The sequence below is a fragment of the Podarcis filfolensis genome (assembly GCF_964270895.1).
Source record: "Podarcis filfolensis genome assembly, chromosome: 2".
Taxonomy (NCBI): domain Eukaryota; kingdom Metazoa; phylum Chordata; class Lepidosauria; order Squamata; family Lacertidae; genus Podarcis; species Podarcis filfolensis.
This window is the reverse complement of record NC_139605.1, coordinates 53321828-53345029: the sequence shown is the minus strand read 5'-3', so window position 1 is coordinate 53345029 and position 23202 is coordinate 53321828. Positions and strand designations below refer to the sequence as shown.

General features: G+C 46.8%; 2 protein-coding genes across 5 annotated transcripts in view; both read left to right on the top strand.

Annotated features, from left to right (window-relative positions):
* The window catches only part of BSN (bassoon presynaptic cytomatrix protein), a 194050-nt gene extending 184487 nt beyond the window's left edge, over positions 1 to 9563 (top strand). The window contains exons 9-13 of one of the 4 annotated variants that reach the window (XM_083603186.1): positions 449 to 589; positions 1462 to 1516; positions 1927 to 2022; positions 4088 to 4152; positions 4623 to 9563. In XM_083603186.1, the coding sequence (XP_083459312.1) occupies positions 449 to 589; positions 1462 to 1502 (182 nt within the window). In that variant the 3' untranslated portion in view covers positions 1503 to 1516; positions 1927 to 2022; positions 4088 to 4152; positions 4623 to 9563. Of the gene's footprint in view, positions 1 to 448; positions 590 to 1461; positions 1517 to 1923; positions 2023 to 4087; positions 4153 to 4622 lie in introns of all 4 variants that reach the window. The other 3 variants (XM_083603184.1, XM_083603185.1, XM_083603183.1) reach the window with 3 other exon arrangements.
* A 5193-nt stretch (positions 9564 to 14756) lies between these two features.
* Positions 14757 to 23202, top strand: part of APEH (acylaminoacyl-peptide hydrolase) — a 78921-nt gene continuing 70475 nt past the window's right edge. The window contains exons 1-10 of the mRNA XM_083604136.1: positions 14757 to 15122; positions 17685 to 17814; positions 18746 to 18872; positions 19802 to 19892; positions 20254 to 20329; positions 20594 to 20754; positions 21163 to 21300; positions 21800 to 21891; positions 22434 to 22474; positions 22575 to 22696. Of these exons, the coding sequence (XP_083460262.1) occupies positions 15111 to 15122; positions 17685 to 17814; positions 18746 to 18872; positions 19802 to 19892; positions 20254 to 20329; positions 20594 to 20754; positions 21163 to 21300; positions 21800 to 21891; positions 22434 to 22474; positions 22575 to 22696 (990 nt within the window). The 5' untranslated portion in view covers positions 14757 to 15110. The remainder of the gene's footprint in view (positions 15123 to 17684; positions 17815 to 18745; positions 18873 to 19801; positions 19893 to 20253; positions 20330 to 20593; positions 20755 to 21162; positions 21301 to 21799; positions 21892 to 22433; positions 22475 to 22574; positions 22697 to 23202) is intronic.

Genomic DNA, 23202 nt, shown 5'->3' with positions numbered 1-23202 from the left:
AAGTAGAATGCCCAAAAGCAGCCTCCAGCTTCATTCCACGTAGGGTACAATAGGTTCGCTTTGCATAGCTGTCAAAAATAAAAGGCTTCCCACTCCTGTCTCATTAACCAATTGGGGAAATGACTGTAAGTTGAGTTGTCTCATCATTCAGCTCCAATTTAAAATACTTTTTTCACCAAGAAGTTTTAGTCGTTTCTTTTGCCTGTCATACTGATATCTCACCAACACATTGTGCATCTTGGTTAACACACTTAGAAATAGTGTGGCCATCATTTTCTGGTGAAGGCGGTTAGACAGAGATTGGTTATGGCCTATGAATGTGGGGCAGGGGGTATATGCAAATTGCCAGTTGGACCTACCCTTGGTGATATGGGAGGATATATATTTAAATAAATGCATATATGCAGCTAAATAAATCCATACAAATCAATTTCTTTCTCTCCAACAGGCATTAAGATAGGTTCCAAACCAGCAGGTGCTCCCACTTCTGCAGGGGCAGCGACTGGACTGCCAGGAGCTGAGGGAGAGAGCGTCTTCTCCAAAATCCTGCCAGGAGGGGCAGCAGAACAAGCAGGCAAATTGACAGAAGGTGAGAGGTTTCAGAGGCATCTTTCTTGGATGCCCCGTGTCAAAGCACGCGGGATTTGCTCCTGGAGACATCTCACCTGTCTTCATGCTTGCACAGGTGGATTTGTTCAACACTTCCTGCAGGACAAATGGCAGAACTACAGGGCAACTGCTAATTCAGACCACTGGTCTGTCTAGCTCAGTATTATCTACACTGACTGGTAGTGGCTCTCTGGGATTTCAGGCAGGAGTCTCCCTCAGGCCTCTCCGGAGCAGGCAGAAATCTGAACGTGGTACCTTCTGCACTCACAGCAGATGCTCTGCTGCTGTACCACAGCCCTTTGTTCTAGTTTACACCTATGTGAGAATACAAGAAATAAGAAGCCAGCAAGAAAAGTAAAAGCTGTGAAGACGAAATCAAAACAAAGAAAATGGGGATTGGGTGGTAGAACACCGAAGGAAAAAGCCACGTTAGCATAGCAGACCATCAACACGGCAGGCCATAAGTGCTCACTTGATGATGAGGATCACTAAGGGCTAAAATAGAATTGCCTTATCCCAGTGGCCAGCAGCAGCTTTCCATCAGCTCAGGCCAACCCTTCTTTTGGGAGTTCCTTTTTTACTTGAAATGCCAGGAAGTGAATTTCCTTCTATATGCAAAGCATGTAGCCATAGTCCCTTCCTGTGTCACAAACAGAGATGTGGGGACAGAGGGTGATAACAGGGCTGGCAATGTGAAGGCTGATAATATGGAGGAGGGGCTCTTGTGAAATAGAAGAAGGGCCCTAAAAACTGAAGATCCAGTGGAAAAGAGGTGAGTGGGGGAAAGATGCAGCCAGTCTTCGGTACCACATATGCTGATGGCATTTATTTCTCTTATCTTTACTCCCATAGCTGTGTCAGCTTTTGGCAAGAAATTCACATCATTTTGGTGAGAGAACATCGCTGGGTGAGTCGCTTTTTGTTGTGGTAATAATAATTTATTTCTTGTACCCCACACATCTGACTGGGCTGTCCCAGCCACTCTGGGTGGCTTCCAACAAAGTATATATACACAACCCCCAATGACATTACAGCTGCCAAGCAAAACTCCTGATACATTTCATCTTCTCTGGCCATTGCAATCCAGAGAGGTCCTGGCATAATTTCCTGTTTAATAGCTTGGTTCAACTTCTGTTCCTCAACAGGCACCTTTCATTGCTGCAGCACCCTAACATCAGAGCTAACCTAGTGCTCGGTTAATCCAAGCGCCCCCTTCAGTTACTCTGACATTTTTCTTTTTTTCTGCACATGTATATGATTCTTTCCTAATAGCCATATCTTTTTCTTATGTGTGTCTCTCCATCACCCCGGCAGGAGTTTGGGAGAATAAATGGAGATCTCATCATTGCACTGGAAAAACCTATGAAGAATCCATTGGAATTCAGTCTGCCGCACCAGACTCTGGGTATAACAGTGAGTGTCACCTCGTTGCCTCCATTCCTACATTCTTCTGAGGGTGTGGATGAGATCAGATACTTGGCTTTCATCAAGGCTCAGAGATGGCCCCCAAGATACAAAGCCCAGAGGAGATATTTCTTTTACCTAGTCATATGATATCCTGCTTAGCTTATGGCAATTTGCCTGATAGTTTAGGTAAGCCATGCCACTTCCAGTCAAGAGTATATCCTGTTGCTGCTAAATGTTTGTTTAATGACCACAGCATGCTACACACTGTACAGACTTAAAGAAAAGAGACAGTCCCCATTCAGACTTCTTATAGTCTGTATTAGGTGGATATAGCTAGTGGGGGCAGGGGAGGGCAGGGACTGACACGGAGGAGGAAATGAAGGTGCAGGTCGGTGTGGCTAGGATGGTTTCAAAGAATCATAGAGTTGGAGGGGATCCTGAGGATCATCTAGTCCTGAATGCAGGAATATGCAGCTGGCCCTTAACGGGGGACCAAACTGCAGCATTGGCGTTATCAGCACCACACTCTTAACCAGGCTTTCTCAAACTCAGCCCTCCAGATGTTTTTTTGGCCTACAACTCCCATGATCCCTAGCTAGCAGGACCAGTGGTCAGGGATGATGGGAATTGTAGTCTCAAAACATCTGGAGGGCCAAGGTTGAGGAAACCTGCTCTTAACCATCTGAGTTTGGGAAATGCCTTGTTAAAGGAATCTCCTCCCTTAGAGGTTTTTAAGCAGAGGTTGGGTGGCCATTGGTCACGATGCTTTAGCTGACATTCCTGCATTGGACTAGATGACGCTCGGGGCCCCTTCCAACTCTACACTACGATTCCAAAGAAGAAGGGCTTAAAGCAGGCTGAGGCACTAAATACTCTTATATACAGCGGGAAGATGTTCTAGACACAGAGGACAGCATGTCTGGGGACAGCAGTGGCAGGGAAAAAGAGATGATAAAGCATGATGGAGCAAAACAGCAGGTCTCCTGCTACAGCAGAGTTGCAACGCTAACTTCCTTGCAGCAGTGCCTCTGCTGCTTAACCAGGAGCGAGAGGGACTAGGCAAGAGGGAGGCCAGGATGGTGTGTGCTCAACAATGGGGCTATTCCTTTGCTCCTGCCACGGCAGCCATGCCACACCAGCCTCCCCGCCATCCCTCCTTCCCCTTCTTCCTCCTCACATTAAGCAGCAGTGACACACCTGCCAGGATGTCGCAGCTGCGCCCCACTGGGTGAACTCTGCTACTGTGATAGAGGAAGCAAGAAAATTAAGGTGTGGGATAACACGTAGTTGGCACAATGTCATATAACCTCCCTGCAAACAAATCAGTATGGGTGCTCCATAAATAACTGGTGTTGTCCCCGCAAACGCTGTGCAAACAAATCAGGATGAGTGGGCAATAAATAGATTGTCCGGAACCAACTGTAGAAATGTGTCCCAACTCTGTTGTCTGTAATGGTAAGGCATCAAAATGGTTTTGCTGTGGCATAAAATTTATTCTATCAGCCACAGCCTTAAAGAATTAAGCCCCCAGACCAGCAATCCAGATGTAAAATGGATAACGGGGGGCATAAGAAGAAGACGTGAGTGAGGATATTTGCTCTTTGCTGCTTATTTTGACTAAGAAATACCGCTTCGCTCAGCACAATATTGCAGTGACTGTTTTGGGGAAAGCAGCTGTTATTAGCAGTCCTCTCACTGCAGGCAGCAGACAACAATCCTTTCTCTTTGCTCTATCAATAGAACACAGCAGCTCATCTGGAAGCGGGAGGGGAAAGAGCCTGTTTTGTGCATTGCTGTGCTAAGTTCCACCAGGAAAGCCAGTGTGCCATATGCAGAACACTCTTACCTTGGGAAGAGTTGAAATGAGGGGAAGAGGCAGAGAGACCCATGGCAGCTTCAGAATGTGGGTAGCAGCACAAGCCTGCCTAGGCCCCGGGGCCACAGCCCTGAGCCACAAGCAGAGAGAGAATATTTTTGTCCAGCTGATTCCATCCCCTGGGTGTGCTCAGAGCTTTGCCACTTACAGCACTATCTCCTTTCATGGCCCTGTCTGTGTTTTTGTCCATTTTAGAGAGCTCACTGAAAGGACTGCATGCTTTTTGATTTGAGGGGGAAATTGAACTTATCCCAGCTGAGGTAAGTGGGTAGCTTCTTACACTTGCTGCCTCAGTCTGTACATTGCAGTGTGAGCCAGGTCTGCCCCCGGGTTTGAGTGGCGAGGTGAAAACAAACAACAAATCTCTTTGGGGAAAGTGCTGGCTCTTTCAATCCTCAGTTTTAGACAACCCCAGTATGAAACAGTTGCATCTCAGTAAGCGTGGGCAGCTGATGTCATTATGTAAACTGTTCATGCTCTTTGATTGGTGGTCTTTTCTGGCTAGTTCTTTGGGTTGCTTTTGTGCTTTGGTTTTGAGAAATGAGAGAGGCACACTGCAGCCATAAACAGTACAGTACAGCAGAGCTTTCTCAGGTGGTGCTGTGAGTGAATATCCAGAGAGGATCAGGAAAATTTGTGCCAAACTATGGCATGGCAAGAAATTGTGTTTCTGTGAATGATGACCTCTTGTAAATATAATATTTCTGATTCTCTCTTTTGTCTCATCAAGCTTTTGAAACCATGGAAAACCACTAGGCTGCGAGAAGGAAGGCGGGAGAGATCTTTACGGAGACATTTGCCATTGGATCCCATAAGAAGCTCCTTGAGGACATCTGAGCCAACTGTCGCAAAAGGCTTTCAGAAGCCGCCTGCTGTCAACTCCACGGTGTTCGTTGCATGAGCCCCAAGGGGTGAAGGCAGACGCTTAGTCTGAGAAGATGTACATAAAAGACGTTTACAGAACATGGCCCGGTCCCAGCTTGTCACACAGACTGGCCACTTCCCTGATCCTGGAGGGGATGTCTGGGGCTCCAGAGACTACTCACTGCGGTGGTTCCATTTGTGCCTAAGGTCTAATGTTGGGAGCCATGGCCCTTTCTTGAGATTATACGCAGAGTTTTCTCTCTTACTGAATTTTAACTCTAGAATCTTCATAGGTTTTTCCCACTCTCCAAGATGTGCTTGAGTCGAGGGCTGGGAGCTGGAGGCTCTGCTCTTCACATTCCAGTTTGCCCCGTCGGTCGCTCCGCCTGCACAGTGTTTGTTCCCTCTCATCCTCCCTGCAATGGAAAGCATGGGATGAAGAGAACTTCGACTAGGACCTAACACTGTTTCACCACTGAGATAAGAGGCCATAGGACTCTGAAAGGCAGTGCAAACTGGCTGACTATTGACTGAAGCAAATGCTGGCCAGGCATGTCTATCAGCCACCCCAAAGCCATCCTGAAGCCATTCTAAAGCATTCAAATGGCAGTGCTTTCCGTTGTTAGTGTTGTGCATTGTTTTATGTATGCCTGGGGATTATTTTTATTTCAAAAACAGCCTTAATCATTCCACTTTTATTTATGCGTATACCTCATCAGCACCCAGCAACTGGGGGTTTGGATTTATTTTAAATTTTGTTTTTTTGTGAGGTTCTTTTTTGTTCTCAGTTTTTGTTTTTTACTTTGTATCGAACATACTGTTTTTCCTCTTTGCTTTGTCCTGCGTTAGCACATGGACTGTTGTCGGTAGAAGCAATAGAGTGCAGAAGGCTACAAAAAAGAGCACAATCCAGTGTGATGAGATCAGGAGAGCTTGCCTCTGCCATCCTCCTTCCTACTACTACTGTGCAATTCAAGTCCTTCTTAAGCCATTACCAGTGGGCATGCTCAGAACGATGGAGGAGCTCCCTGGGGGCAGGATGTTGCTGAACCTCCTGGCACTGTTACCCGTGAGAGCCGATAGAAAACCCTGTGAAACGGCTCCTCTTTTCCTTTGCTGTAAAGAATCCAGCAAGTGTATGGATGCTCTGGCTCCCATTTGTCTGCGCTGTCTGTTTCCTGCCCGTCTCTCGTCCACACTGAGCATGCTCAAGAGCAACAATTCATTGGTGTGACCCATAGGAGCTTCCATTCACCGTGGGTAACAGCAAAATGATTCTCATGTCTAATGTTCTATGCAATGAAATAACAAAACAAAAAAAAGTTTAAAAAAACAACTGTTAATATTTAATAAGTTCAATGTTATGTATAAGGATTTAATTGCAAATGTGCTATTGAGAAACTGGATAGGTATCTTTATATCGAACACCTGTGCGTATGAAGTTTTCAATTAGTGGCATGCTTGACCCATCCGAGGGACACTTTTGCCAAAGGGTAGCCATAGAGCCGGTGACTGTCTCTGTCTGTTGTAGAGCATGGCTTGCTACTTCTCTGCACGGTTTCATCTATTTAGAATGCTTGCCGTTCTTTGCTTGAGGTTTTTTTTTTTCTCTCTCTCTCTCTCCAGTTGGTTCATCATCACTTCTGAATGCCATTAGCAGATTTATGCACTTGTTATTGAAGGCCTGTCAGTGACACCATGAAGCATAATTATCCTGCAGAATGTAACACCAGATGTGTCCTGTGGAACTCCATTAACCCTTGGTCCTTTGCCACATCCTTCCCTGGAGTAGCCATTAGTGTCCAGTTCAAGGGGCTTCCTGGGCTTTCTTGAGACCTGAAGCACATTCCTCCTGGCCAAAAAAATATTAAGCCCAAATTCTATCTTGGTTCGAGAGCACCACAGGCTGGGGGAGGTGTTTCAAGACTCAGTTACCCCAATAAATTCTGCATGGACAATTTGAGCAGTGTGGCATCGGCTAGTGCAAAGAAAGCACCTTATTCCCCTCCCCTAAGTTCAGAACCTGGGAAACAGCAGTGGTGTTTGCTGTTCCCACAAGCACAATGTTAATGAATAAAGACCTACTAAACAGCAGCTCCTGACAATGGGAGGCTGACAGCCACTGAGCGGTGCAGTTTAAGCTGAAGTAGGTTCCAGAATAGAGACCGTTTCAACTCACTTCTGCCATACCGAGCACCCTTGGTGCAATGATGGTGCAGGGCCTTTTCCTCATGGTTAGACTCAAAGGCAGAGCTCTGCAAAAATTGGAACAAAACTGTATGAGCTTTTTCTGACAGAGGAGAAGGAGAAAGGTTAAGAGGCAACTACCTCTCTTACACGAGAGGTTCTTGCAAACACAGAAGTTTGTGATGTTTTTAAGAGAACCTGACAGATCAGTGAGTCTAAGGGCCACGTCACCCCTTTTGCAGAGGCAAACCTGGGTACCAACTGGACACTCAAGGAGAGGCAGCTCACCAGGACTCTCTGACTCGTATTCCTGGTCTATTTGATACTTAAAACACACTTGCAAATGTGTTTCATGCTTTCACGCTTTCCTATTTTATGTGAGCGCTAAAAAAGGAGCATGCTGAAAAAGGAATGTATGCTGTGGCCCTTAGGCAGCTGGGGGTTGGAATCACATGAGCTCTCTACAGTAATTAATCCAGGTCTGCATTATTTTGATATAAGCCTTAATGTTACAAGAGACTCATGTGAACAGCTAGCATATAGTGTGGTTCATCTTCTAGCTAAAAAGAAAAGAGGACTGTGACACTATAAGAAAAACTGTAAAGGCAGACATGCTTGCATGGTTCCCATGGAGTGCACTTAGGGAAGACTCACACTTTGCAATGTCTTTGGCCAGCAGTGGCCTCTCCTTGTCATCTTAGAGAGCACATTCACACAGCAATTGCCTGTGCTCCTAGTTTGTCACTATGGTGCCCAACTAGAGATCTGGCCAAAAGCCTTAGAAAAGGCAGGTCCCTTTTTGCCTGAGACACCTATGCAATGAGAACCAGTGTCTGCCTGAGGGAGACACAGTCATCCCCACCAGCTGTGTGGATGGATGAAGGGGACCAGGGTCAAAGTCTACAGGGTAGAAGCTACACGGGCAATGCAACTGCACCTGATACCCGAATGGGTCTGGTGCAGACATGATGTTGAGTTGCAAGTCTAAAAATATTAGTAGGAAGGTCTCTTGATGGTAGTTCAGCTGTTTGCTAAGAACCCAGCTTCTCAGTGAAGATGCAGATATACTGCCTACACAACCTTTGGCACTATCTTCCCCTCCTGCTCTGGTACCATTGAGTGACCTCTAAGCCTTAAGTTATTCCTTCCCATGGATTACAAGGTGGGGAAAGTTATCATATGTATGTAGACTAGAGGCTGTCTTCTAAAGTAGCCAAGCCAGGGTATTTTACCAGCGTGGAATGCTTTGTAGAACAAAGGCCAATCATTTGATATAGCAGTTGGCTTAGGACATGGAAATTCATCTAGGAGATAAAGGCAGAGGCCATGCTTTCAAGCTGGCTGCCTCTTGAATTCCTTGCACTGTTGAATTGGTTACTCTACTAATAAAAGCATAAGCAGGTACTTGGGCCCTACCTCACTGTGCTGTCTCATTGGAGGAGACCAGAAAATATCACCTTAGCTTCAGAGAAGGCTAGTTGAGTTTTCCATGGGCAAGGAAACTGCACACTCACCTTGTTGGCAATCACCCATTGTAAAGACCCAGTTTTGGCAGCAGTCTGCATACCTGTTTGGTTCATCTTGGAGTTGTGGCCACCATAGCAGTTATGGTGTTCATGGATCTTTCTGATGATAGACAAACTGGAAATAATTCCAAGTAGAAGGGGTGGCAGCTACTCATAGTGGACCTACATCCAGGATAGAAGGCTTGGTTGGTAAGCATATGTTCTTGGCAGCTGCTTCAGCTAGGATGGCAAGCTGGGGTAGAGACTCCCAAAATGGAGATTTGCTTCCAACTTGAGTCAAACAAGGCATTTGATAGTAACAACTGCAAGTTTCTCCACCCAGCTCCTTCCCTGCCACTCAGGCCTCCCCTGTCCCCCCACCCCCAAAAATATACAAAGGATTACCCACAATGACAAGTGCAAAATCTGAGGATGCTTCTTCAGGGCTCTAGGTTGAATTTGTGTCCCCTACAGGTTTTCTCAACAGTGGCTGCTACAACCTCCCTCCCTCCCTTCCATTGTAAATATTTGTACAGTGTGTAAAATAATAAAACTAAATTAAAAATCTCATGTGGTATGAAGAAAAAAAAAAGAAAAACAACAACTCACAGGCCCCTTTTCGGGGGCTCCATCTCACCAACCAGCACACCTGCCAACTCTTGCTTTTGTGTACAAAAGATCAACAAACAAAGCCTGGTGTTTGTGACTGGCTCCTTTGGACTGTTCCTCTTCTTGCAAAGCATAGCAGAGTCTTGTAGAGTTGTTGTGGCTGTCACATGACATGTACCTTTCATGCCCTCGCCCTGCCTCCCATGTATCTTGAGTTGTTCCCTTATTCTTTTTTATTTTTATTATCTTGGAGGCAGGAGGGGTTCTGTATAAAAATTATTTTAAAAAATACCAACCACCACCCATCAAACAAAAGAAGAAGTTTACAGTTGTAAGTGCAATGACCTAAATCCTTTATCTGAACATTGTAAATGATGTGTGTGTCCTGCTGTGCTCTGTGAGAACTTGTAGTATTTCAGTGTACCACCTCATGTATTGTGATTCCGTATGGGAAGTTGCCCTACAAGGTATTTCTGTGGAAAACAGAATAAAAGGACTTAATATGATTCACAAGGCTGAGTCCCTGCCTGCTGGGGGCACATAAAGTTAGGGTGGTCCCCCCCCGGGGGGGGGGGTTACCTAGATTTGAAAGCGGTGTAAACTTTCCTTGCTTCTCCATACACTTCCTTCTAGAGTCTAGTTTTCAGATTGGTGGTACAGCCAGTGCTATTTTTTCTAGAAAAGGAGGTGCTGGAACTCTTACAGTGGCAATGGTGCCCACCTCTGAGGTGCCGGAACAGAGTTCCGCTTAGTTCCGGTTGTGGGAGGGGAAAAGCCCTGGGTACAGCCATATCTGGACAGCACTCCATCAGACTATGGAAGACAATTCCCGTAGCTGAATGTAACTGAAAATGGCCTGGACACACAGAAAACCACCACTCCGATAACGAAGCCAGAACTGATGAGCATCAGTCGCTGCCTTATAGATTGCAGCTGTCACAGACCTAGTCAGCACGTGAGGCTGCCATGGTCAAATTAGTCTGGGTCTTTCCCAAATCTAAAAGGAGAGCTGTACCAGCTGGAAAGGGCCATCTATGCACCAGCCATCCTGACCACAGTGTACCAGAATGGAGGTGGTTTTACGTGCCACAGCAAGGTGCACACACACACCCATGGCTCCAGGTGTCTCAAGAGTCCTTTCACACACACTCATCCAGCAAGAGATCCAATATGCACAGTAGAGGATTTGCTCCTCACCCTGACTGTATTCAAAGGAACATGTGACACAAGTATTACAGTCAACCATCTATCTGTATGTCCACAGGGTCAATTTGTGTGATCAGTCCCCCTCGGGAGAAAAAAGGGGGGGAGGGAAGAGAACCCAGAATGGTCCTTTGTGTGTACAGTGTGTTTCTCTCTTTGCACTAAATAACATTCCTGCATTACTGAAAAATCCCAGAGAGAAGGGGGCTGCGGCTGGTGTCTCTTTCTTTTACTGCATCCATAAGCATAATGTTGCAGTGCCAGGCCAACCCAACAAACAGTATAGATGGATGTGCCTCAAGCATCAGCAGTCAGCTCTAGGGGTGGGGAGGAGTTACACACAGAGAGATATATCCAGTGGAGTCCTGACTGATGAAAGCAGACAGCTTATACCTGCTGTAGCTGCAGGTGTCACAAATCAAGTCACACCATGAGTGCCCAAAGCCTGCTCCCATAATTCCCAGATTCCCTGCTACATCACTTATTCCCAGGGCCCTGATAAGCATCAATGACTTTCTGAGGATCCTGATTGGACTGACTTGCATCTTCATAACAGGTGAGCTCATGAAGTTGCTTCACACTGTCAGACACTGACCCCTGGTCCCACTAGTCCAATACTGTTTACTCTGGCAGACAGCAGCACCCCACCTGAGCCTCGTGCAAAGGTTTTTGCCAGCTCTGCTAGCAGAGTTCTCTTAACTGGTGATGCCAGGGATTGAAACTGGGATTTCTGCACTTCCATGGAGTGACAGCCCTTCCTGTAAATCCAGACTTGCTGTGCCTAGATTTGCTACTAATCCATTAATCACATCACCCTGCCGCATTCAATAGACAGAGTTCCAGGTCTTTCAGACAAATCCTTTAGGACAGGTAGCTGAGATCTGTGCTCCGCCAGAAAGGTACCTGGTCTAGCCCCTCAGATGTCATCTGGGTAGTCATCAATAGCAAACCCAGATAGAACATGTTAAAGTAGTCTAGCCGTGAGGTCACAAAAGCATATTTGCTAGGTTTGGGTAGCATTAAAAAAGGTATCCCAAAATGTAGCCAGATGCATTATAAGGCTATGAACCAGAAAAGCTAGAGGAGTCGCAGTCCCCCTTCCCCAAGATCTGCTTCCTTCATTGCCGTCTTGCCAAGAGCAATCTTCAGTAGTCTCACATGGATGCAGCCCTTCATTGAAGAATCAAAGTAAGATGTAAAGGGCTATATCCTAGCAGACTGGTGACACACACTGAACACTTCACAATCTCATTTAGCGGCTTCATGTTTATTTTCAAAAGGTGAGATACTTGGCTGGAACCTAATAAGATTCTAGAGCAGGACTCGCCAACACAGTGCCTGCAAAATGTTGGGCTATTACTCCCATCAGCCTCAGCGAGCTTGGCCAGTGATCATGGATGAGGGGAATCGTGATTCAACAACACTGCTATCCTAGAGGGGAAATGCCATGAGCAGATAGATCTATGCCCTACAAACCAGCTCTAAAGTAAGACCACTCTAAAGGATACAAATGGCGGCAAGGGGCATCATAAAGTCACTCAAACAATATGAACTATTTGATGAACAATGTGGAAGCCTGCAGAAAGGTTTTGTGAGCTCAACAGGTGGAAATGGTTTGTTTCTACCTCAAGGTTAAGATCGCTAACAAGGACCACAAATGCTATGGGCCAAGTTTGGGGGAGGAAAAGGGAAACATTTTTAAAGAGTCTAGAAAAATAAATGGTATTGGGAAATGCAGAAGAAACAGAATCAAGGAGCCTTCCTTGGGGAAGGTTTAAAACTAATTCATCACTGGTTAGTAGCTAACATGCTACCTACCTACAGATGATGTTGGGCTATACAGTTCCCAACATCTCTAACCACTGGCCATGCTGGCTGGCAGTGTTGGGAGCTCAAAGTTCAACAATTTTCGGAAGGCACCACTTTGGTTCTTGCTAGGGTGGGGAGCCTGGACCCAATATTGATTCTCTCTCTTTTAACCAGGGACTGAATTACTGTGGGTTTAAGGCTGTCCAGCACTCTCCCCAAATAATCCCTGTGTTGTTCGTTTTTTTTTAAAAAAAACCCACAGCCAAAGGACCCAATTTCTCCCCGTTTCTATGTCTTTGTATGATTTTAGGCGGGGTTGTGTTATAAAAAAGAACGGCGTCTTTTACTTCTCAGAATTGCTTCTGCTGCTTTTTCAGCACACACAGAGAGAGCTCAAATCGGCTTCAGGTACAGACATAGTTCATATCACATCCAAGGCTTTAAACAAGCACATTACATGTCAGGAATAGCATGGAAGAAGATGCCCACCTGCTGCTGTCTCCAACCCTGAGGCTGCAAGGGCTTAAAGCATCAAGGCCTGTCAAAGACATTGCTTCTCTCAGAAAGCCAATTACCCTGCCCCCTCTTCTTCTTTTAACTGTTTATCCCTCTCCCGTCATGTTACCATACCTGGGTCTCTCTCAGCCCACCCACCGCATATGGATGCAGCTCCCACTCAGTGCCTGCAGAGCCATCTGCCACCGAGTGCTTCCTGTTGCAGTTCAGCTGATTAGCAGCACACAGGAAGCGCCAATCTGGAAGGTGTGATTTGTCATTCCACTCCAGTCACCCTGCCGTGGGGGCAGCTTCCCACTCGGCTTTGCAGGGCGAGGTTTTCTCCTGACCCTGAGATATTGGCTGGCTGGATTAGCAGGGAAGCTGCTCCCATAGACCTTAAGCCATTATTAACAAGCTGGGAAAGGGTTGGTGCCTGCCTCCGACAGACACTGCCTCCTGCTAGGAGCCCCATCCATTCACATTTTCAAGCGGCTGCCTGCAGACCCAGGAGCTGCACAGCTTTCCTGTGGGAGTCACATGGCATGTGCTATTCCCCGTTCAAGTACTGGCGCAGGAACATTTAGTCCCACGCAGCCAGAGTTGGCAAGAGCTTGTGCGAGGCACCCCTTGTTTGCCAAGAGAGGTGTCTGCATTGATTCCCTGGAGTCATGAAAGCGACGTGTGTGCCCTTCTGAGATGAAAGTACAGTGCATGAAGTGACAGCCAAAACCAAGCAAATCACTCTTCCTTTCCAAACCTGCAGGTGCCGGGCACCCAAGCGGGTTAGGATGGATGACTAGATCTGTTGCAAAGGCAAGAAGAGAGGAACTGCTCATGAACAATCTTCCATAGTTGAATTATAAATACTTCATGGGGGGGGCTGTGAGGAATTATGGGATGCAGGAGTATCCATAGTTCAAGTGCCATACACACAAGAACCAACGGTCTCACTCTACAAACTTTTGGACCTATTCCATTTTCTATAACCCCTCCTTCGCTCCGCTGACTGCCAGCAGCCTGCTATTTTCTCAAAGGACACCCCTTCTGTCACCTTCCACTTCATGTGGTAAAATCAGCTTATCATAGCACCACAAATAACACAGTGGACCACAGAGCAGCTAGGGCCTTCCCTCTCCCCCTTGACTGCTGTCTAGCAGAATCAATAAGAACAGGATCCAGATGCTCAGTCCTTGGTAGGGCACTGGAGAACCCAGTGACCTTGCCCTCTTCCCAGTGGCCATGTCCCTTTATGAAAACAGCAGAGCTAAGCAATGCTTCACCATCTGCTAGGCATCACAAGAACAGACACAGCTGAAACAGGCACAACTTTCATTGAGCAAGATCAGTGATGGTAAAGGAGCATCCAAGCTTTTTTTTTAAAAAAAACTCTCTCACAGAAACAATTGGAAATGCTGAAGCAGCCCAGGGATTCATACCAGCACACAGTGCAGAAAACAGTGGTTGCAAGACAAACTGCAGCTCCATAATTGCTAAAACACAACCTAAGGGTGAAGGAATTACAAGTGACTTTCACATGCAATGGACACAAATTGGAAGAGGCTTTGATAATTGGCTTGCCACCTTGCCTGTGGAGCTGCTAAAATTGTAAATAAGATCCAAAAACAGTTATACTGGCACGAGATTTGGTGTCCAATTCTATTATTCCTGAATGCCTAGTGTGAGTCCCACACTGAATGGCATGTGGGTCTTTACTCAGCTGGACTTTACTCAAAGATGCCTGAATGTCACTGTGACTGAACTGGAGGTATCAACCACACCAAACCTATGTCACTACTTTTAAAAACAAACCTGTTTTCATTTCCATTAGGGCTGGTGTTTTTTTTTTTTAAAAAGTACATTCACAATTCAAGCTAGTTGCAGCAGAATCGCTGAACTTCATTTGACTTTTGCAAAGATAAAATTCAGATTGGAAGTAGTAGGTGGCTGAACAACCCTCATAAAAATGCAGGCTTTTCGTTCCAAGTTCCTGGCAGCCAGATGATTGCAGAAACGATTTTAAATTTGCTGCCTCTCCCCGCCGCCGCCACCTACACAGAAAATATGAGTCAAATTCATAATAAACACAAGCACGACATTTATTTAGGAAAGTAAAGAAACAATTTAGGATGAGAGGAGAATAAGGAGAAGTATGGGGCTAACGTTGTGGGGTGGCCTATTTTAAGCCACTGTCCTTGAAACCCCGCCACGAGGATCTTCGCCTGCAACACATTTTTAAGTGATTGCAAATTCACATTAGAGTGGGGGAAAGGGTCGGTTTAGAAAGAAAAGAGCGCCAACGGGCCGGGTGGTCAGAGACGTCCATGCCAAACCGAGACTTTGCCTTGCAACACAGGAAGTCCTGTCTCCAGATAAAAGCGATGACCAGGCTTCCCACTGAGCAGCGCGCACTGAGTTTGACGGGCAGGTCCACAGCCAATGGAAGTAGGCGGGACCGAAAAGGAACAGCCCCTCCCACCCTGGAGATACCGAGCGGAAGGTGACCGAACTTCGAACCTCCGGGACTGGGCGCAGCGGCAAAGGAGATGGAACCACCGGTGAGAAACGCGGGGGGGAAGGGGGGTTCCCCGGGTCCGCCTCCCCCAAGAGGATGCGGAGGGTGGGCTTTGCCCGCGTGAAGCAGCTCCTGCTGCTCGTTGGGCAGACCTTCCCACAATGCTCCGCGCTGTTTCGGGCGGGCGTGTTTGTGTGTTGGGTTTCCCAGCAGCCCCTTCGGAGGGGCACGAATGTGTGAATGGACTCCTTTCTAGCTGTCCGCATAGGATTGTTCCTGGGGGCGGGATGCGGGCCGCGCTCCAAGGCTGCTGGCTCCCTTTCTCTCCCCCAACCTCCGCTTTTAAGAGCTGCGAGATGAGCACAACTGCAACATGTGAAACAACTCTTCTCCACAGGCACACCCGGCCAATATGGAGATGTAATTGGGGGTGGGTGGGGAGAATGTGGCAACTCTTCTTTATATCTCAATTCAAAAGAAAAAAAGTTTCTTCCTTTCGCAATACTCCCTCCCTCAAAAAATAAAACCACGTGCACGCAAGTTGGGAACCGTCACAGCTCTAAAACATTTTGTTTTTTAGCGTGTTGACCTGGCATGGTTTAAGAACCCTGAGCACATGGGTGACTGGATGTGGCATGAATTTAGGTTGCTACAGGGGGAAAGTCTTAAGGTGGTGGCGGAGAGAGGGGTGGATATCTTTATTCTTTGTCACCACACTGTTGTTCCCATATATCAAGTGGATTATTAGGGAAGGTTCCTCGCTTGCTTGGGAGGACTGAGTGTATGAAGTAGCTGTTGTAGCAGAGAGAACTGGACTTTGAACTCTTTCACTAAAGGAGACCTGTTGCTTTAGGGCAGGAGTGGCTGACCTGTGGCTCTTGGACACAGTATGGCAGGTAGATTGGGTGGAGGTGTCCCTCTGCTCAGCTCTGTTGGCCTCCACCTTGCACAGTGGCATCCACATCAGTCTGCCAGTATGGACCCCCCTGTTCTGCCTGCTGAGCCTACAAGTGTATGGAAGTGCCACTGGCAGGATCCCTGTCAGTAGCGGCCCACACAAAGCCCCAAAAGCGGGTGACGTGAAGGCAGGGAAGGGCTGAACCAGCCTGAGCTCCATTGCATTGCAAGTCAGCCTCACTGCTGATGGTACCGGACCCAGTCTCCATCCAACTGCTGCACCAGCTCCAGGCATCCCCACACCTTCCACCCTGGCCAGCCTAAACAGCATGGGTGTCCCCCATCAATAAAAACCAGCAAAAATACATAGCTAACTGAGGTTCTGCCCTCCCTAACAAAAGCCCTGCCCTCCTAACAAAAATCCTGACTGCGCCCATGGCAGCCATGGCAATCTGATAAACAGCACTTCTGTCTGCTCAGGGTTTGGATTTTGCAGCCTAAATGATGTTGGACTCTCAACTCCTATCATCTCTGACCATTGGTAATGTTAGCTGAGGTGGAGTCCAACAACATCTGGAAGGCCATAGGTTCCCTATCCTTGGTTTAGAAAAAAAATGCAAAGGGGGAGCTGGGGGAGCAGGAAGGATATAGGAAGAGTTCTTCCTGGACACCTTTCCAAACAAAATTCTGTAGTTGCCAGTGGCCCAGGGTTATTCCCTGATGGCACAAATGAAATGTTAACGAGCAAGGGAGGTTGGGAATGTTTTTACCCTCCTCCTATTTAGCTTCAATAACAATTGATGTCTCTCTTTTGCATGGAAGTTGCTGATTCGGGATCCTCACATGCTTGTGAACTTTTCAGATAGTAGGAGTGATAACTGGCCTTTAATTACCATGTGATTGCCTGCCCTGCCTTTCCAAAGTAAATAGTGTGCCAAATGTAGCTATTGAAACTTTGTCCTTCTACAAACCATGTTTCAATTGCTGCGGGCCTAGAGTGTCACACATTAACTTGGGCTGCTGGGCTGATGAATGTATTGGTAGTTGAAAGAGCACCTTTGCTGCAGCACCTGCAACTTGGTACAGAACAGACTTCCTGGTTCTGTCTGTTTCAAAAACAAGTAGACAAGAAACATCCAGCTCTTGTCTGTTTTGGATTGCAAACTTGGGACAAAACAAGTCTGGTGTGTCACCTTAAAGATTAAGAACCCAAAATGTTCCAGGAGAAAGGACTTATAAGTAATATAGATTGTGTATTGGTTGTGGTGGGGAATGAAAAAGGAAAACTGAGCAGGAGACAGGGAGAAACATACACCCTATATCAGTGTGGCAGCTTAATTTGCTCAGAAGCAGGTGATGAGCTTCTCTCTCCTATCTACAGCAGTGATGTGATTTTTCCTGTATGCACATCAGTACATCTGCTTAGGTAAGAAAAGAAGTTAGGAGCAGCTGCTACAGCCAACCTTCCTCTAACCTGCAGAAGGTGCAAAGCCAGGACTGCTATGTCTCCAGCTAGCTGTGTGCTCTCTCTCCTTCAACTCACCAAAGTGTCCCCACCTTACATGCTTCCTGCCCTCTGTTCCAGCTTCTCACCCGGAAGCAGTTGTTACTTGTCACAAGCAAAGGGCTAATTGCAAGCATGTTTGTGTTGTTTTTACCTGGAGTTGGTCCCAACTAATTATGCTGCTGCTTTCTTTTTATTGTGCAGTTGTTGAATGACGCAGAGGAGATAGCTGCCTTGTATCGTGAGCTTAGCCAGTTCCCATCTCTTTCCAGTGCCTCTATTGGGCCAGAGGTAACAACTCAGTATGGTGGGAAATACTGCAACGTTTACACAGGTAAACCCTCTCCTTCATAGTTGCCAACATTAGTTGGGACCCGTGTTTATATTGCGATTCACTTTGGGATGCCTCATGAGAAGCAATGAGTACATTTTTCTTTGCCTTGCCTTGAACCATCACTCATGACAAGATAAACCAGGAGACTAGCTGCCAGCACCAGGGTTTCTGTGGCTTTGACTGGCTGCTTCCTGTGCTTCAGCATCAAACCAACTTTCATCTTCCTCTGATGATCATAAGAAATAAAGCCCAAAGATAGAGCTGTTGGCATTCTTGACCCTGAACCAGGAATGGGCATGTTGGGCCTTTATACATACATTCAATATATAGGTGACCCTATAGCTGAAGTTCTCTGGGCAGCTTAATGGGATTTAAAACACACACAGAGAGACCAAAATTAACAGTAAAACAAACTACAATCCGCATCATTACATAGTCACAAATCACATTAAAACAGGTTCCTGGGTATGGTCTGAATGCACACGAGGTCACTGCTTTGCTGAAGCTAAGCAGGCCTGAGTATGGTCAGTGTCTGGATGGGAGACCACCTGCCAACCACGTTGCGAGCCATGACAGAAGAAGGGTGGGATATAAATGTAGGAAAGTAAATAAAATATTTTTTGCAGCAACAAATCAATGTAAAATGGGGGGGGAATGGAATAAAATCTGCAGAAGTCAAACTAGGATGAAATCATAACTTTAGACATGGGGAAATAAAGTTATTTGACTGGTGTTGGAAATATATTAAGGTAGGTTGACAGGCAAGTCTCTTTTGTGGGGAGACTCTTCTTGTCTGCTCCTGGTCTTGCCTGAAATAGTTGGGGGAAGAGGTGGATGGGACAGTGATGTTGGGATTTTTTTGTGGTAGAGGAAGATTGGTTCTTTCTGTGGTAGGCTGGACAGAAACTGAGTTCTTTCCCTCCCTTTACAGAGTGGTCTCAGCGAGACTTGGAAAGAGCTGAAAATATAAAATTCTGCCATCAGTACCTCATCTTCCATGACAGCCACTCCATCGTGTACTCAAGCCCCTCTGGCAATTGCACAGAAATCAAGGGAGAGTAAGTCTCTTGTTTGTTGTGTTTCACCACGCTTTCTGCAGAAACAGCAGATCACTACCCAAAGCCTTGTGCTGAAGGGGGTCTCCCAAGGATCAGCACAGCCTTGAACCTCCAGTGCCAGGGATACATGTTCTGCACCAAAACAATCCAAACCCTTTAATGAGATCAGACTGCTGTATTTTCAGAATTATTTGAGAGTCCATAATTTTGGACCGAAGGGGCCTCGAAGGCAGCTGACTGAAAATCAGAACACTAAAACAATGGTTAAGTGCCCTAATCTGCAATATCTAGCACTGTCAGAAGCCACAGGGAAAGACAAAACTGCATACCTGCCCAGCAGCATACACTTACTGAGCAGGAACTTCTGGAAAATCCCAGTTTTTACTGCTTACTAAAGATAAGCAGACCTTGGTTGGCAGGCGTGTTCCACAGCTGTGGCACCACACTTAAAAAGGCTCTCTCTTGTGTCATCCTGCCCTGGGGAAACGTGAGGTGAGGTAGTTCTTCCTAATACATTATATGTATTGCCATACGTTTACTTTATTACCAAATGACAATGGAGATGATCCACACGACCCATCCATCCCTTTCAATATCCTAGCTTGGTGTGCTTCCAAAGCCTCTTGTGTGTGGTGTTTGTTTGTTACCCTTTGCAGCGGCAGGACCCCTTCCTTAGTGTCAGCACTGGCTGTTTCTCCCAGGACAGAGGGGCTGCTCCCTTCAGGCATAGCCAGCATGGCCTGTGATCTGAACTGATGGGGAGTGGGGAGCCCAACAACACCTAACACCTGGAGGGCCACATGTCCCCTGCTTGTCCTGGAAGGATGGGCACAGTCTGAGCTGCCTTCCTTTCTGGTACCTTCTTCGTCCTGGCCTGTGCCTGACCAAAGCCATCTTTCCTAGGCTAACCATGCTGTTTTCCTTCTTAGGCTGCTCAGTCGGGACTCTCCCAGTGGAGCACAGAAAGCCGTTCTACGAAAGACTAGCAACACCAAAGGCGAAGAGAAACAGTTCCTAGAGGTATATATAGCTGGCTTGAAGAAAGCTGAGAGAAGAGACTTATACCCTGGCTCTCTAATATGTTTCTGCTGTGTAAGGCAGACCTTCCAGAGATGCTCTGCCCCTTCATTCCCAGAGCAACATGGCTTCATATTTGGCCTGTTTGCTCAGTGATTCTCAAACTATCCGTCACGCTTCCAACCCAGGAGGCAGTTGTATGGCACTCTGACTTGAGTGGCTTTTGCTTCTTTTTGTTTGAAAGGAAAGGGGTCAGTTTGTGGCTCTTTCATGTGGCTCAGAATAGGTCCGGTCTCTGAGAAGACACCGGGTACATAAGCAAAGGGGTTCAGAGACTAAATCTGCCATGTGTCTGCTCCCACAGGTGTGGGAAAAGAACCGCAAGGTGAAGAGCATCGAGTTGACAGCCCTGGAGAAGCATGGCCAAGTGTACGAGGACGGTGAGATTTCCTTGCAGCTCTGTTTCCATTTGTAAGAGACAAGAGAAGAGGATAGCTAGGCCCCAACATTCATCCTTTCCTTACAGCTCGGGAGTGCTGGTGGTGGTAGGGTGTTCTCTGATATCCCTGATATGCACTGATAAGGGAAGTCATTTTTGTCCTGTTTGAAAAGGGGACTTGGGAAACCTAGGAATGCTTCTGGTCGTTGCATTTTTGATTGAGGTCAGTCAGTGAAATCTATTGTCATCTTGTTCCCTGCCCCAGACCAATTTGGCTGCTTGGCCTGGTCACACTCCGAGACGCACCTTCTCTACGTGGCGGAGAAGAAGCGCCCCAAGGCTGAGTCGTTCTTTAAGCCAAAAGCCCCTGAGCTGAGCAGCGAAGAGGAGCTGGCCAAGACAGAGCGGCGAGATAAAGCCATTAAGGTAGAATGAACTTCTGCTTTGCCTTGTGTCCTGCGAGCCATTATTTCAGTTTCTCTTCATCATCACCATATGCCATTTTTTTTCCATATTCAAAGCAGCTCTGTTCATAAGGCGATGCACTACCAATTACACTTATACCTGAAATGCAGTAAAGCTAATGCTTGCATCTTGAACAGTTGGCTCTGAGGGAGCAGTTGCCTCCAAAGGTGATGTCCCTGCAGTGGGACTGCAGAGTTTGTAAGCAAATGTGTGTGTGGGCTTCTCACTCTTCAGGAAGTGGGAAGCACTTGACTGACGCCAAGTTGAAAACCAGTGATGCAGGCCCTGGCAATCTCCCAGGCAGGTGAGACTCCCTTTGCTGTCACTCGAGCTGCCTCTGCATCAGAGATCTCTCTTTGCTTTTCCTAGGGAGAGCAGTTTGTGTTCTACGAAGACTGGGGGGAGACCCTGGTGGCTAAAAGCACTCCTGTGCTGTGTGTATTGGACATTGAGAGCAACAACGTTTCGGTCCTGGAGAGCGTTCCAGAGCACATCTCCCCTGGGCAGGTCAGTATAGGATAAACTGAGGGAGAAGGTTGGCACCCAGTTAGATAAGGGTATTTTTATTTATTTTAAATACTTGCAATCTTCCTTCTAGCTCCAAGGAGGGTCTCTAAAAGCAACTTACAGAAGATTTCCACATGTTTGGTATCTGGAACAGAAACAATGTGGAGTCATCCTCGGTGTTGCCTGTTACCCCCACCCCCAAAAGTGTTATTTGCCAACTCCAATACTATAATAGCTGTGCCAAAATGGTTAGGATATAGTGGGAAGGACTCTGTGCTTGTCAGCCAAGATGCTGTCTTCCTGGAAAGATAATTTCAAAATTATCTTCCAAGACAAGAGCCAGGGAGTGTTCCCCATCCATTTAATTCCAGGTTTCCATGGTATATATTAGTTGGGTCTGCTCTTGTCTTCCAACCTGTCTTAACCCCGCATGCCGGAGATGTGCTAGAGTCACCCGCCTGCCTCTCCACACCTGACATGGCATTCCCTTCTCCCCCAGGCCTTCTGGGCTCCAGGCGACACTGGGGTGGTGTTCACAGGCTGGTGGCACGAGCCCTTCCGCCTAGGGTTGAGGTACTGCACCAATCGCAGGTAAGTTTCCTACCAGGACAAGTAAGAATCCAAGTGGGATTGACTATATTAGATGAGGGACCAATTTTTTTTGGGGGGGGGAGTGGGCCTACAAACATTCTGGAGTCTTTGGGGTTGGAGGTGCTTTGTATGCCTGCAAAACACACCTGTAGCCAGGGAGGATGTGGTCTTGTGGCTATGGAGGAGCTTGTGTGGCCCAGATTGGACTCGGGCCCTTTTCGATTCTAGAACTTGCCCATTTTCTGTTTGGGAACCACCCTGCTGCCTCATCAGGGTTCTTCACCCTGTCCTTTTAAACAGGGGGGGAATTGTTTTTGTTTGTTACTATGTTATATATTTTTGTGATTTTATATTGTAAACCACCCTGTGATCCTCAGATGAAGGTCGGTATAAAAATAATAATATTCCTGTTATGTTCCTGTCTGGGTGATGAATGAGACACTAGCTTGCAGGGAGAAGATAGATGTCCCCACCCCCTTAGCCAGTCTCACATGGTGCTCTCCCATGTAAGCCCCACTTCTGTTTTGTGGTTTTCCTTCCAGATCAGCTATCTTCTATGTGGACCTGACAGGTGGTCGTTGTGGTGAGACATGTTTTCCTGTTTTATCATCATCATCATCATCATCAGCCAGGCAGTGACTTCTCAGTCCTCTTTTAATTCACTGTATCCCTTCCCATTGCAGAGCTGTTATCAGACGACAACAAAGCCATTTGGTCTCCACGCCTGAGCCCAGACCAATGTCGCATTGTGTACCTGGAGAACCCGGCTTCTGGGCCTCACCAACAGTGCAGCCGTCTCTGCATGGTGAGTATTGCTTTTAAGCCTTGAGTCTTTGCATGAGAGACGAATAAGCTCCTGCCCTCTATATAGACTCCGGAGGTGAAGGCACAAGGAACACTTCTGAACTGGGCCCAGAGGTAGCAGGGGACCCAGACTCTTGAGTTTTCATTTTGGAAAATGTAAATATCTAGCCCTTTCCAGAAAGAAGGTTGTTACGAAGCAAAATGCGGAGGCATCAGTCTAACCCACTGCTTTGTAAGAAATGAGCCGGCTCCTGTCTTTCTGTGCTGCAGCTGAAGGAGTACAGTCACAGTTGTGAATGACTGATGAGCGCTGTAGAGGAATATTAGTCACATACACACCAGGGAAAAGCAAATTACAGCTTCACAATGTGTTACAGCTCATGAAAATTGAGGTTTTTGCCTGGTTTGGAGTTGGCACTGGGGGAGAGCAGTGTCAGGTAGAAATTCAACAGGTCACAAATTTCTCAGACAGAAACACAATTATGGGGAAAGTTCCAGCTTTTGGCC